The 12,000-nt window shown below is 56.3% G+C and overlaps 3 protein-coding genes across 3 annotated transcripts; 2 read left to right on the top strand and 1 right to left on the bottom strand.

Moving 5' to 3' along the window:
• Positions 1 to 28: 28 nt before the first annotated feature.
• B0T15DRAFT_486602 (glucosidase II beta subunit-like protein-domain-containing protein) lies at positions 29 to 1,931 on the top strand (the record flags this gene model as incomplete). The annotated part of the gene is made up of 3 exons (XM_062866374.1): positions 29 to 122; positions 277 to 1,221; positions 1,282 to 1,931. 3 exons carry the CDS (start codon positions 29 to 31, stop codon positions 1,929 to 1,931), a joined length of 1,689 nt encoding a protein of 562 aa, XP_062718879.1.
• Positions 1,932 to 2,048: 117 nt separating this feature from the next.
• B0T15DRAFT_263451 (Rtf2 RING-finger-domain-containing protein) lies at positions 2,049 to 3,182 on the bottom strand. The gene has a single exon (XM_062863369.1). The coding sequence runs from the start codon at positions 3,036 to 3,038 to the stop codon at positions 2,166 to 2,168; it is 873 nt and encodes a 290-aa protein (XP_062718878.1). The 5' UTR covers positions 3,039 to 3,182; the 3' UTR covers positions 2,049 to 2,165.
• Positions 3,183 to 3,819: 637 nt separating this feature from the next.
• On the top strand, positions 3,820 to 11,935 carry B0T15DRAFT_263421 (armadillo-type protein). Its single transcript, XM_062863368.1, has 6 exons — positions 3,820 to 3,982; positions 4,117 to 4,187; positions 4,241 to 6,459; positions 6,670 to 7,908; positions 7,968 to 11,219; positions 11,304 to 11,935. The coding sequence occupies exons 1-6, from the start codon at positions 3,918 to 3,920 to the stop codon at positions 11,793 to 11,795; spliced, it is 7,338 nt and encodes a 2,445-aa protein (XP_062718877.1). The 5' UTR covers positions 3,820 to 3,917; the 3' UTR covers positions 11,796 to 11,935.
• The last annotated feature ends 65 nt before the right edge of the window (positions 11,936 to 12,000 follow it).

The raw sequence follows: 12,000 nt of genomic DNA, 5'->3' as shown, positions 1-12,000 counted from the left end.
GACACAGGAGGGTGCCAACGGGACAATTATGCGAAGGACCGGCGCATTGGCGCTCTTGGGCGCCTTCGTTCATGGCACTCTTGCTGTAGGCGAGAGCTTGCCGCGCGGTGTTGGACCTGAGTGTAAGTCGCCCTCCTCCGATTTTCGAGTCCTAGCTCCATCGCACATCACGCGTAGCACGACACAACGAGGCGAACCATTAGGATTGCATGTGTCAGTTGCGAGTAGATGCGTAGTTCGAAGTTGTCTGAAAACCAGAATGATAACACCGGGCAGTTGTCAAGTTTTATACGAACAAACCCACATTCGCGTGCATTAGCAACCCCTCCGTTACCCTCGAGGCGTCCCAGATCAACGACAACTCGTGCGACTGCCCTGATGGATCCGACGAGCCAGGCACGGCGGCTTGCTCGCACATTGACTCCCTGTCCCCCCAGCAACCCCTTCCCGGGTCGGTGACGGGCACCACCAACTCCACGAACGCTCTACCGGGCTTTTGGTGTGCCAACGCTGGACATATTGGCAGCTACATACCCTTTATGTACGTCAATGATGGGGTATGTGACTACGAACTCTGCTGCGACGGCAGCGACGAGTTTGCCCATGTTGGTGGCGTCCAATGCGAGAACCGATGCGACACCATTGGCAAAGAGCACCGTCGCCTTGAGGAGCTACGCAAGCAGACCAAGGAGAGGTCAGCCAAGCGGAGGCGGACCATGGCCAAGGAAGCCCGCGAGTTGCGCCGCAGGGTAGAGGCCAAGATTGCTGCCCTGAAATCGGAAATCGAAGGGCTTGAGGTCAAAAAGGTGGAGCTGCAAAAGAAGTATGAGGAGATCGAGCGTTCCGAAAGGAGCAAGGTTGTCAAGGTGGAGGGACAGGGTGGGAAGCTCGGTGTCCTGGTCAGTCTGGCCAAACGCCGCGTTTCCGAACTCCGAAATGCCCTGGACAATCTGCTGGACCAGCGTGACGACCTGCAGGATAGGGTTGAGCAGCTGGAAGATATTCTCAACAAGCTCAAAAGGGAGTACAACCCCAATTTCAACGACGAAGGTGTCAAGGCGGCTGTCAAGAGCTGGGAAGACTATGCTGCTGGCCAGGCCGGCGAAAAGAAGTCCGAGCTCACGGATGCTGAAATCATGGACATGTTGAAGGAGGACGGCGAGACATCTGGCATCAACTGGGCCGAGTTTGAGAACTCCGACGCCAGTGACGTAGACGTCGGTAAGTACCCACCTCAAAGTTCATCACCAACTCGCCTCTTGCTCTAGCTAACAGCCGCAGTCTACAATTGGGAAGCATACCTACCGCAGTCTGCCAGCGACTTCATCCGTGACAAGCTCAACATCTTGCGCATCTGGGCCATCGACAATGGCATATTGGCCGACAACCGGAGCGGAGGGGGTGAATCGCGCCTCATCACGGCAGCCCGTGAGGCACTGGATGCTACCAAGAATGAGATCACATCCAAGACCTCGGCGCTCGACGAGCAGCAGCGTGATCTGGAGAAGGACTACGGCCCGGACGACATCTTCCGTGCTCTCAAGGGGAAGTGCATCAGCAGCGACGTCGGCGAATACGAGTATGAACTCTGCTGGATCGACCGGACAATGCAAAAGAGCAAGAAGGGCCACGGCAACACTAACATGGGCAACTTTGTGCGCATCGATAAGGAGCTAGCAGACGAGGAGGAACGTCCCGACGGAAAGAGTCTGGGTAAAGGGGAACGAATGGTGCTGCGGTACGAAAACGGACAGGGCTGCTGGAACGGCCCGAACAGGAGAACCGACGTCTGGCTCACGTGCGCGGAGGCGGACGAGCTCTGGCGCGTAACGGAGTCAGAGAAATGCGTCTACAAGATGGAAGTAGGCACCCCTGCTGCCTGCGAGGAGGAATTGCCAGAGCCGGGAGTGAACGCCAAAGATGAGCTTTAGTAGTTACGTAGAAGTTGTGCTATGGCACATGGCACTCATCATTCTGGATCCTGGTGTGCATAGAGCAACGTATACAACTGAAGGAGGAAGAAACGATCTTGTTTTTGTATCCTGTATCCTCACTAGTGTACTGTGACCGTGTGGGATCCGGGGAACGACGGTGGTATCATGGTATGTACCGTCTGACAAACTTGCAATGGTAAAAGCAGTGTAGAAAGCAGCTATGCGCAGCGATCAGTTCGCTGACGCAGCCAGCTTACGCCGCTTGTTGCGCTCCTCCTGCTCTGCGAGGACTTTCGCTGTGAGTGATGCTGCCATGGCATTGTTGATGCCGCTCATGCGACTGCTAATGTCCGGTTTAGAAGGCGCCTTCGTTTTTCTCTCGTTATCTTGCCCAGCGCCCTTCGATTCTCCCGACTGGACAGCTTCATCACCTTTTGTCTCTTCTACCTTGCGCTTTTTCTTTCCGCTCTTCTTCTCTTTCTTCAAGCTATGCGTGAGACCCTCTGCCCTGAGGTTGCTAATCCTCGCTGTTAGACTGGCAAGGTCGGCCTCCTGAGTGGGAAGGACGGGGATAACGTCTCGGGGGTTGAAGCCCTCGTTGCACTCAGGACAGATCTTCTCCTGGATTTGCTTGATGGCGGCCTCGGCGAAAACATGCCCGCACGGCACGAGGTAAACCGCCCTCGTAGCGGGCCCGAGCTCCTTCAGTGATATTGGGCAGGCCCAGACTTCCCGGCCCTTGGTACCGGGGGGTGCATAGCGCCTGAACTTGAGCTTTACCACGTCACGCAGCGATTTGATGCCCGTCGACGCGAAAGTCAATTCCGACGACTCACCATTCACGAGCTCTGGAGCAACGGTGGCGTCGTCGTCGCCGCCGCTCGGCATTAAGCCCCTGAGGACCGACTCGTAATTGTACAGGCGGCCGCGCCAGTCAGAGACCACATTCTCCATGTCCAGGTCCTCCAATGTTAACGGGTCGTGGGACCAGGCATGAGTGAGGTTCTCGAGGGCAGTAGCTTTGAGTTCGCTTACTGTCGGCGTCCGCGCAGCCGATTTGACGAGTTCCCGTCGCGTCGGGATCGAGCCACCGTCATTGCCCATTGCAAGACGCCCCTTATTGATCCTCTTTGATGAATAGACGTTGTGAAGGTTTCGTACGGGCCGGCGCAGATTCAACTGCGATGCGGCTGGTTTGTTGAGGAACTGTGGCAGCTAGCAAGGCGAGGCTGGTTTGTTGGAGCAAATGGGAGGTTTGACTCGTCTTACGGATAACTCCCGACCGACGGCATGTACCTGTACCTTATCGCGATAACGTGGCTGCAGTGGACAAGGATCGCACAGGACACTCGCGCTTATCCGCAAGTCTTCCGCAGATTGCACTGTATTTTAAGCGCCGTTGTTGCATGTGTGCTGGGTTGGCTGCTAAGGCTTCGCGAGCCACGAAGGTCTCCACTCGGTAAGCCCCACCTCCTGATGTACCGTTCTGCGCACCCTCTTACGGTATTATGGATCGTGACATTCTGCGGTGATGTACTGATTGGGGAGGTGGTACAGGAACCGCACTACACAGTATCGTCATCTCTCCCAACAGAACGACTAGCTGAACAAGTTGCATTCCCGCCCATCTGATCGAGCTTTGGGTCATCCCACCATATTCGCCGCCCGACGCTGCCATCCTTTCCGTCTCGCTTGGCCAGAAATCTAACGAGGCTCCGTCGGCCGCATCCGACCCACGCGTTCGTTGCGTTCCCTTCCATCGCATTACACCACTACCAAGAGCCATTCTTGGGGCGAATCAACCTCGACAAAGAGAACTACGAACACATTGCGGGACGCTTTTGCCTCGAATAGCCAAGCCGAATCTGCGGCCCAGAGCACGAAACCGACTATGGGTCGTCGACCGCGGACCTAGCGCTCAAACGCTTGCACAGTGATTAGCCGGTGCATTGAGGAGTTTTGGAGGAGAGAAGGCTCGACAAGATGTCGATCATCAAAGATCAAGCGTCCAGTGCGCTGGACCAGTATATCAAAGAAGTTAGGAATCGGTGTGTTTCCCGTCCAATCCGCCGTCGTCGCACCAGGATGCCCAACGCTCGGGTATCTTTTGGCCTTGCTCTAAGGCTTCGATTCTTCGCCTGTCCAAATAGGGAACAGCAGTTGACATGTATGTTCGTGCCAGGAACTATGCCGAAGATCAACGCAAGCGCGCTGCGCGCCAGGTCCGAGATCTGGTCAACATTGCCAAACAAGGTCAGCACAGAACTGTGCTTTGAATGTTAATTTCGTTGTTGACTCGCAAGCAGAGATGGGCACGGAGCAGTTCCAACGCTTCTTTGACACCGTCAACCAAAGGACCATGGCCCTGATTCAATCTACGGATACATACGACAAGATGGGCGGGGTCTATATCCTCGATGCGTTGGTAGACTTCGATGGGATAGAGCCCGCGCTAAAGTATAGTCGCTTTCAGCAGTACATTGGCACCATCCTGCGTGGAAAGGACCTCAATCCCATGCAACCTGCTGCCGTGGTCCTTGGAAAGCTATGCAAGCCGGGCGGTTCTCTGATCTCGGAGCTCGTGGAAGCCGAGGTCCACACCGCCCTTGAATGGCTACAGTCGGATCGCATCGAGGAGCGGCGGTACAGCGCCGCTCTCGTCCTTCGCGAGTTGGCGAGGAATGCGCCCACTCTGATGTACCCCTACGTCGGCTTCATCTTCGACCAGATTTGGATCGGGCTGCGGGACCCTCGGCATTTGATCCGCGCCACATCGAGCGAGACTGTCAGCGCTTGCTTCAAGATCATCCGAGAGCGAGACCAAGAGATGAAGCAGGAATGGATGGACAAGATGTGGACTGAAGCAGTCAGGGGCCTTAAGACGAGTACTATCGAATCCATCCACGCCTCGCTCCTCGTGATCAAGGAGCTCCTCGAGCAGGGCGGCATGTACATGCAAGGCCACTACCAGGAGGCTTGTGAGATTGTTTTCCGCCATAAGGATGCACGAGACCCGGCCATCCGTAAGACTGTTGTCTTCCTCATCCCGGATCTGGCCAACTATGCGCCAACGGAGTTTAGCGCGACATACCTGCACAAGTTCATGGTCTATCTCTCAGGCATGCTCAAAAAGGAGAAGGAGCGGAACGATGCGTTTCTTGCCATTGGCAACATTGCCAACTCGGTCAAGAGCTCCATCGCCCCGTATCTCGACGGTGTGCTGATCTATGTCCGCGAAGGTCTCAGCGTACAGTCCCGCAAGCGGGGCTCGGTCGATCCCGTCTTCGACTGCATCAGCCGGCTCGCCGTGGCGGTAGGCCAAACGTTGAGCAAGTACATGGAGGCTCTGTTAGACCCCATCTTTTCCTGCGAGCTCACACCCAAGCTGACACAAGCCCTGGTCGATATGGCTTTCTACATTCCACCTGTGAAGGGGACCATTCAAGAACGATTGCTCAACATGCTCAGCAAGGTTCTGTGTGGCGAGCCCTTCCGGCCGCTTGGGGCACCCCATCCAAACCCGATCCCTTCCATTCCACCCATTCCCAGAGACTCCAAGGACCCGGCGGTGCACGAGCGGGGCAAAGCCGAGGTGAAGCTCGCATTGAACACGCTCGGCAGCTTTGACTTCTCGGGCCACGTTCTGAACGAGTTCGTTCGAGATGTTGCCATCAAATATGTAGAGGACGACGACCCCGAGATACGCGAGGCCGCCGCCCTTACCTGCTGCCAGCTTTACGTTCGCGATCCGATCGTGAACCAGACTAGTTACCACGCCTTGCAGGTAGTGGCTGATGTTGTCGAGAAGCTGTTGACTGTGGGGGTTTCAGACCCTGAGCCCAAGATCCGCAGGACAGTCCTCGCCGCCCTCGACGAACGGTTCGATCAACATTTGGCCAAGGCCGAGAACATTCGCACTCTCTTCTTCGCCCTTCACGACGAGCAGTTTGCGGTGAGGGAAGTCGCCGTGTCGATCATCGGCCGGCTAGCCCGCCATAACCCTGCCTATGTCATCCCTCAGCTACGCAAGACGATTATCCAGATGTTGACCGAGCTCGAGTACACCGACGTGGCAAGGAGCAAGGAGGAGAGCTCAAAGCTGCTCAGCCTCCTCACGCAGCACGCCCAGGATCTCGTCAAGCCCTACGTCAGCTCCATCACCGAAGTCCTCCTGCCCAAGGCTTCCGACCCCATCCCTACGGTCGCTGCTACCGTCTTGGAGGCTATTGGCGAGCTGTGCACGGTTGGCGGTGCAGAAATGCTCGCTTACAAGGACACTCTCATGCCCATCGTCATTGACGCCTTACAGGATCAGAGCGCCCCAATTAAACGTGAAGCAGCCCTTCACACCCTCGGTCAACTGGCCAGTAACGCTGGCTATGTAATCAAGCCCTATATCGAGTATCCGCAATTGCTGGAGATCTTGCAGTCCATCATACGGGGTGAGCCTCAGCACGGCCCACTACGACAGGAAACGATCAAGCTCATGGGGATCCTGGGAGCGCTGGATCCTTACAAATATCAGGTACATTTTACAAGCTCCTATACTCCCCTTCACCGGGCCCATTTCTCGTCGTTGTCGTATGCCACTCCAACCATGGCAGATTCGGACGACGAGGAAGACGAGGCCGCCGATGGCATCGGCTTGATCCCCCCGCGTGCTCCGGCAGTGCAGCCCAGAGGACAACCCAGTAGATTCCTTCTTCGAGGCAGAACTAAAACCAGAAAACAGCAGGTCGAAGAACGAACACCGCAAACCCAACGACGTCCTGAGGCCACGCCGCAAACCGATGTGTCCCTCATGATGGGCGGTCTTACACCGTCGCAGGAAGACTACTACCCCACGGTCGCTATCAACGCGCTACTCCAGATCTTGAAAGACCAGTCCTTGCTCCAATGGCATGGCAATGTGGTGGATGCCATCATGAGTATCTTCATCACATTGGGGCTTAAGTGCGTTCAGTTCCTTGATCGGGTCGTGCCCGCCTTCATTTCCGTCATCCGGGCGTCAAGCCCGGCGCGACTCGACTACTACTTCAACCATCTGAGCAGGCTCGTCGGGATCGTGCGGCAGCACATCCGCGTCTACCTGCGGGACATCATTGAGGTTCTGCAAGAGTTTTGGAACACGACCTCGTCTCTGCAGACGACCATTATGGCGCTCATCGAATCCATTGCCCGCTCGCTGGAGGGCGAGTTCAAGATCTACCTTGCAGATTTGCTCCCGTTGATGCTTGGGGTGCTGGAGAAGGACACGAGCACGAAGCGGCAGCCGACGGAGAAGATTTTCCACGCCTTCCTGGTCTTCGGCTCCAGCGCGGAGGAGTACATGCACCTCATCATTCCCGTCCTCGTGCGACTATTCGACAACGCGGCGCAGCCCATGTTTTTGCGGAAGTCGGCCATCGAGACGATTGGAAAGCTGTCCAGCATGGTGAACCTGAACGACTATGCATCCAAAATCATCCACCCTCTAACTAGAGTCCTCGCCAGCCAAGAACCCAGTCTCAGGGTGGCCGCACTTGACACCCTCTGCGCGCTCATGCTGCAGCTGGGACGTGACTACCTGCATTTCGAGCACACCGTCGACAAGGCCATCACCATGTATGGGATTCAGCACTCCAATTACGAGAAGGCCGTCGAGAAGCTTAAGAAGGGAGAGGCCCTTCCTCCAAACCTGGCCCCTCGGTTTGAGGACAACGCGGTGGAGCCGTATACATCCGAGAACAACCCGCCAAAGAAGCTGGACCTGAATCCTGTGCACTTGAGAACAGCATGGGAGACGAAGGGCAAGGCAACCAAGGATGACTGGCATGAATGGTTCCGCAAGTTCAGCACCACACTGCTGTCCGAGTCGCCAAACCACTCGCTCCGCGCCTGCGCGAGCCTAGCAAGCAACTATCAGCCTCTAGCAAGAGAGCTTTTCAACTCAGCCTTTGTCTCGTGTTGGAGCGAGCTGTACGACTCATACCAGGTATGTATCCGAAGCTCATTACTATTACCTGGGAACATGCCTGGCTGACCCGCTCAAAGGAAGAGCTGATCACAAACATCGAAAACACCATCAAGTCGGAGAATGTCCCGCCTGACCTTTTGGGCCAGCTGCTCAACCTCGCAGAGTTCATGGAGCACGACGACAAGGCTCTTCCCATCGACATTCGTGTTCTGGGACGTGAGGCTGCGCGGTGCCACGCTTATGCCAAGGCTCTCCACTATAAGGAGCTTGAGTTCCTACAAGACCACAACAGTCACGCAGTGGAAGCACTCATTGTCATCAACAACCACCTGCAGCAATCAGATGCCGCCATCGGAATTCTACGCAAGGTCAAGGGTTACAAGGACGGGATCCAACTGCGGGAGAGCTGGTTCGAGAAACTAGAACGCTGGGATGAAGCTCTCAATTTCTATTGTCAGAGAGAACGAGAACTCCCAGAAGATCAACCCACGCCAGTCGACATTGTGATGGGCAAGATGCGCTGCTACCATGCGTTGGGAGAGTGGGACTCGCTAGCCTCTCTGGCCGGCAAGACTTGGGCCAACTCGGGTCCGGAAATCCAGCGGAGGATCGCACCCTTGGCAACCACGGCAGCATGGGGCCTCGGAAAATGGGACTCGATGGACATCTACTTGCAGTCAATGAAGCGCTTCTCACCCGACCGTGCTTTCTTCGGCGCGATCCTCGCTCTGCACCGGAACCAGTTCCGGGAAGCCTTGGCCTGCATTGAGCAGGCCCGGGAAGGGCTCGACACGGAACTCAGCGCTCTGGTCAGCGAATCTTACAATCGGGCCTATCAAGTCGTTGTGAGAGTCCAGATGCTTGCTGAGCTTGAGGAGCTCATAGTCTACAAACAGTGTGGCCCTGAGAAGCGCGCCACCTTGCGTGCGACTTGGGAGACTCGTCTCAAAGGTTGCCAGCGCAACGTCGAGGTCTGGCAGCGGATGCTCCGGCTGAGGTCCCTAGTGCTCACTCCGCAGGAGAACATGCACATGTGGACCAAGTTCGCCAACTTGTGCCGCAAGTCCGGGCGGATGGGCCTCGCTGAGAAGTCACTGAAGTTGCTTATTGACACCGACTCGCCACTGGAATCCGTCATACCGTACTGGTTCGAACAGCCAGCCAGCCCCGGTCTCGAACGGATTGCTTCTCCAATCGTCTACGCAGTGCTCAAGTTCCAATGGGAAATGGGTCAGCAGCCGGGCGTCCGGAGCTCGGACCGCGGGATCGCTGAGAGGACGCTCTACTGCCTTCGCAGGTTCACGGAAGAGATGGCGCGCCGTGTGGAGAGCGCGAGGTTGCAGCTGAATGCTTCCGTGCAGGCCACGAACGGCATGGGAGACGGGCTAAGCCACCCAAGGTACGCCGACTTGGACGAAAGTGCGGTCTTAGGCCCAGAGGCACAACGTCAATGGCTTGAACAGACTGTGCTGCTAGCAAAGTGCTATCTCCGCCAAGGAGATTGGATAATCACGCTGAACAAGGACGACTGGCAACACACGCGGCGCCAAGATATTCTTGACTGCTACTCGAAGGCTACTCACTACAATCCTCGATGGTACAAGGCGTGGCATGCCTGGGCTCTCGCCAATTTCGAGGTGGTCGAGGCCCTGGCGTCCAAGAGGGAGTCGGAAGGCCGGTCGGAGCATAGCATCATCGTTCACCACGTCGTCCCAGCGGTGCATGGCTTCTTCGAGTCCATTGCCCTCTCGTCCGGCAGTTCTTTGCAAGACACCCTTCGCTTACTTACCTTGTGGCTGACCTATGGCGGCTACCAAGAGGTTATCACCGCTGTCACGGACGGCTTTGCCCACGTCAGCGTCGACACCTGGCTCGAAGTCATACCCCAGCTCATTGCTCGCATCAATCAGCCCAACAGGCGGGTTCAGGCTTCGATCCACGCCCTGTTATCCGACGTCGGACGCGCACACCCCCAGGCGCTTGTGTATCCGCTGACAGTGGCGATGAAGTCGCGACAAAGCACGCGGAGATCCAAGACTGCCAGTTTGATCATGGAGAGCATGCGACAACACAGTCCCAAGCTTGTGGAGCAGGCCGATATCGTGAGCCGCGAGCTTATCAGGGTTGCGGTTCTGTGGCACGAACTCTGGCACGAGGGGCTCGAGGAGGCTTCCCGGCTCTATTTTGGCGACCACAATATCCAGGGCATGTTCGATGTGCTTGAGCCCCTTCACGATTTGCTCGAGAAAGGCCCACAGACGCTCCGGGAGATCTCCTTTGCGCAAACATTCGGGAGGGACTTAGGCGAGGCTCGCGAGTGGTGCCGCCAGTATCGGCACTCCCAAGATGTCAACGACATTAGTCAGGCCTGGGATCTGTACTACCAGGTCTTCCGGCGCATTAGCCGGCAGCTTCCTCAGATGACCAGCTTGGAGCTGACGTATTGCTCGCCCGATCTGCTCCGGGCGGAGAACCTCGAGCTTGCAGTACCTGGCACATACCGCAGCGGTCAGGAAATCGTCAGGATCACGAGATTCAATGGCACCTTCAACGTGATCAGCTCAAAACAGCGTCCAAGAAAGCTCGACATTGTTGGGAGCGATGGTAAAACATACACCTTCTTGCTCAAAGGCCACGAAGACATCCGGCAGGACGAGAGGGTCATGCAGCTCTTCGGACTGTGCAACACCCTGCTCGCCAACGATTCCGAATGCTACAAGCGACATCTCAACATCCAGCGATATCCAGCGATCCCGCTATCGCAAAACTCGGGTCTCCTGGGCTGGGTGCCAAACAGCGACACAGTTCACCAGCTGATCCGGGAGTACAGGGAGTCCAGAAAGATCCTCCTCAACATTGAGCACAGAATCATGTTGCAGATGGCTCCGGACTACGACAACCTGACGCTTATGCAGAAGGTTGAGGTGTTTAGCTATGCGCTGGACAACACCACGGGCCAGGACCTATACCGCGTTCTCTGGCTCAAGAGCAAGAGCTCCGAGGCTTGGTTGGACAGGAGAACGAACTACACGCGCTCCCTCGGCGTCATGTCCATGGTTGGATACATCCTAGGTCTAGGCGACAGGCACCCTAGTAATCTGATGCTCGACCGGGTCACTGGCAAGATCATCCACATCGACTTTGGCGACTGCTTTGAGGTGGCGATGAAGCGGGAGAAGTATCCGGAACGCGTGCCCTTCCGACTCACACGCATGCTCACCTATGCCATGGAGGTTAGCAACATTGAGGGCAGCTTCCGCACAACGTGTGAGCATGTGATGAGGGTTCTCCGTGACAACAAGGAGAGCGTGATGGCCGTCTTGGAAGCCGTAAGTATCACTATCCTCTAGCAACTCTCTCAAGGCCGGTTGCTATGCATAGACTGTGGCTAATTCATTGCTCCCTTATCCTAGTTCATCCACGATCCACTGCTCACCTGGCGCCTCACCAACCCTGCCAGCCCACCGGGTCCCCATTTCAACTCGGAACGGGAACAAGCAATTGCCGGGCCGCAAGCAGGGCGCGCTCGCCGGCCTTCAATCCTCGACGCTCCGGTCGCTCCCACCGAATTCCTCGCCGCTCAGGCCGGAGGTGTGGATAGCATGATAGGCGCTCCTCCGGGTGCCCGCGGTCGCGCACGTACCAATTCCTCAGCCGCACCCATGGGCAGCATGGTCAACGGCAACGTCAACGGCAATGGTGCGAACGGTGCTCCCGAAATGGCCGAGGTACAAAACGCTCGAGCGGTCGAGGTTCTCGACCGTGTCTCACAGAAACTTACTGGCCGAGACTTCAAAGCCGAGGACGAGCTCAGCGTCACCGATCAGGTGAACAAGCTTATTATCGAGGCTACCGCACTCGAGAACCTCTGCCAGCACTACATCGGATGGTGCAGCTTTTGGTGAGGATCAGCTTTGTATGCACACTGCATGTGAGCTGTACTGTCTAGACAATTAATTGGTGGGTTTTGGGCGGCGGAGGAGATTGGTGGCTTTTATTTTCCCGTTATTCTTCGCAAGGCTTATTCTCCAGGCGCCACTCGTGGCTCTGTATGTAATTTGGTTCGTTCTCTTTTGAGTTACTACTAGTAGTGCGGGCAATCTCAGGTAC

Source organism: Chaetomium strumarium (genome assembly GCF_033439665.1).
Source record: "Chaetomium strumarium strain CBS 333.67 chromosome Unknown B0T15scaffold_6, whole genome shotgun sequence".
NCBI classification, from domain to species: domain Eukaryota; kingdom Fungi; phylum Ascomycota; class Sordariomycetes; order Sordariales; family Chaetomiaceae; genus Chaetomium; species Chaetomium strumarium.
The sequence above is the reverse complement of the archived record's forward strand: the minus strand, read 5'-3'. Positions and strand labels throughout refer to the sequence as shown.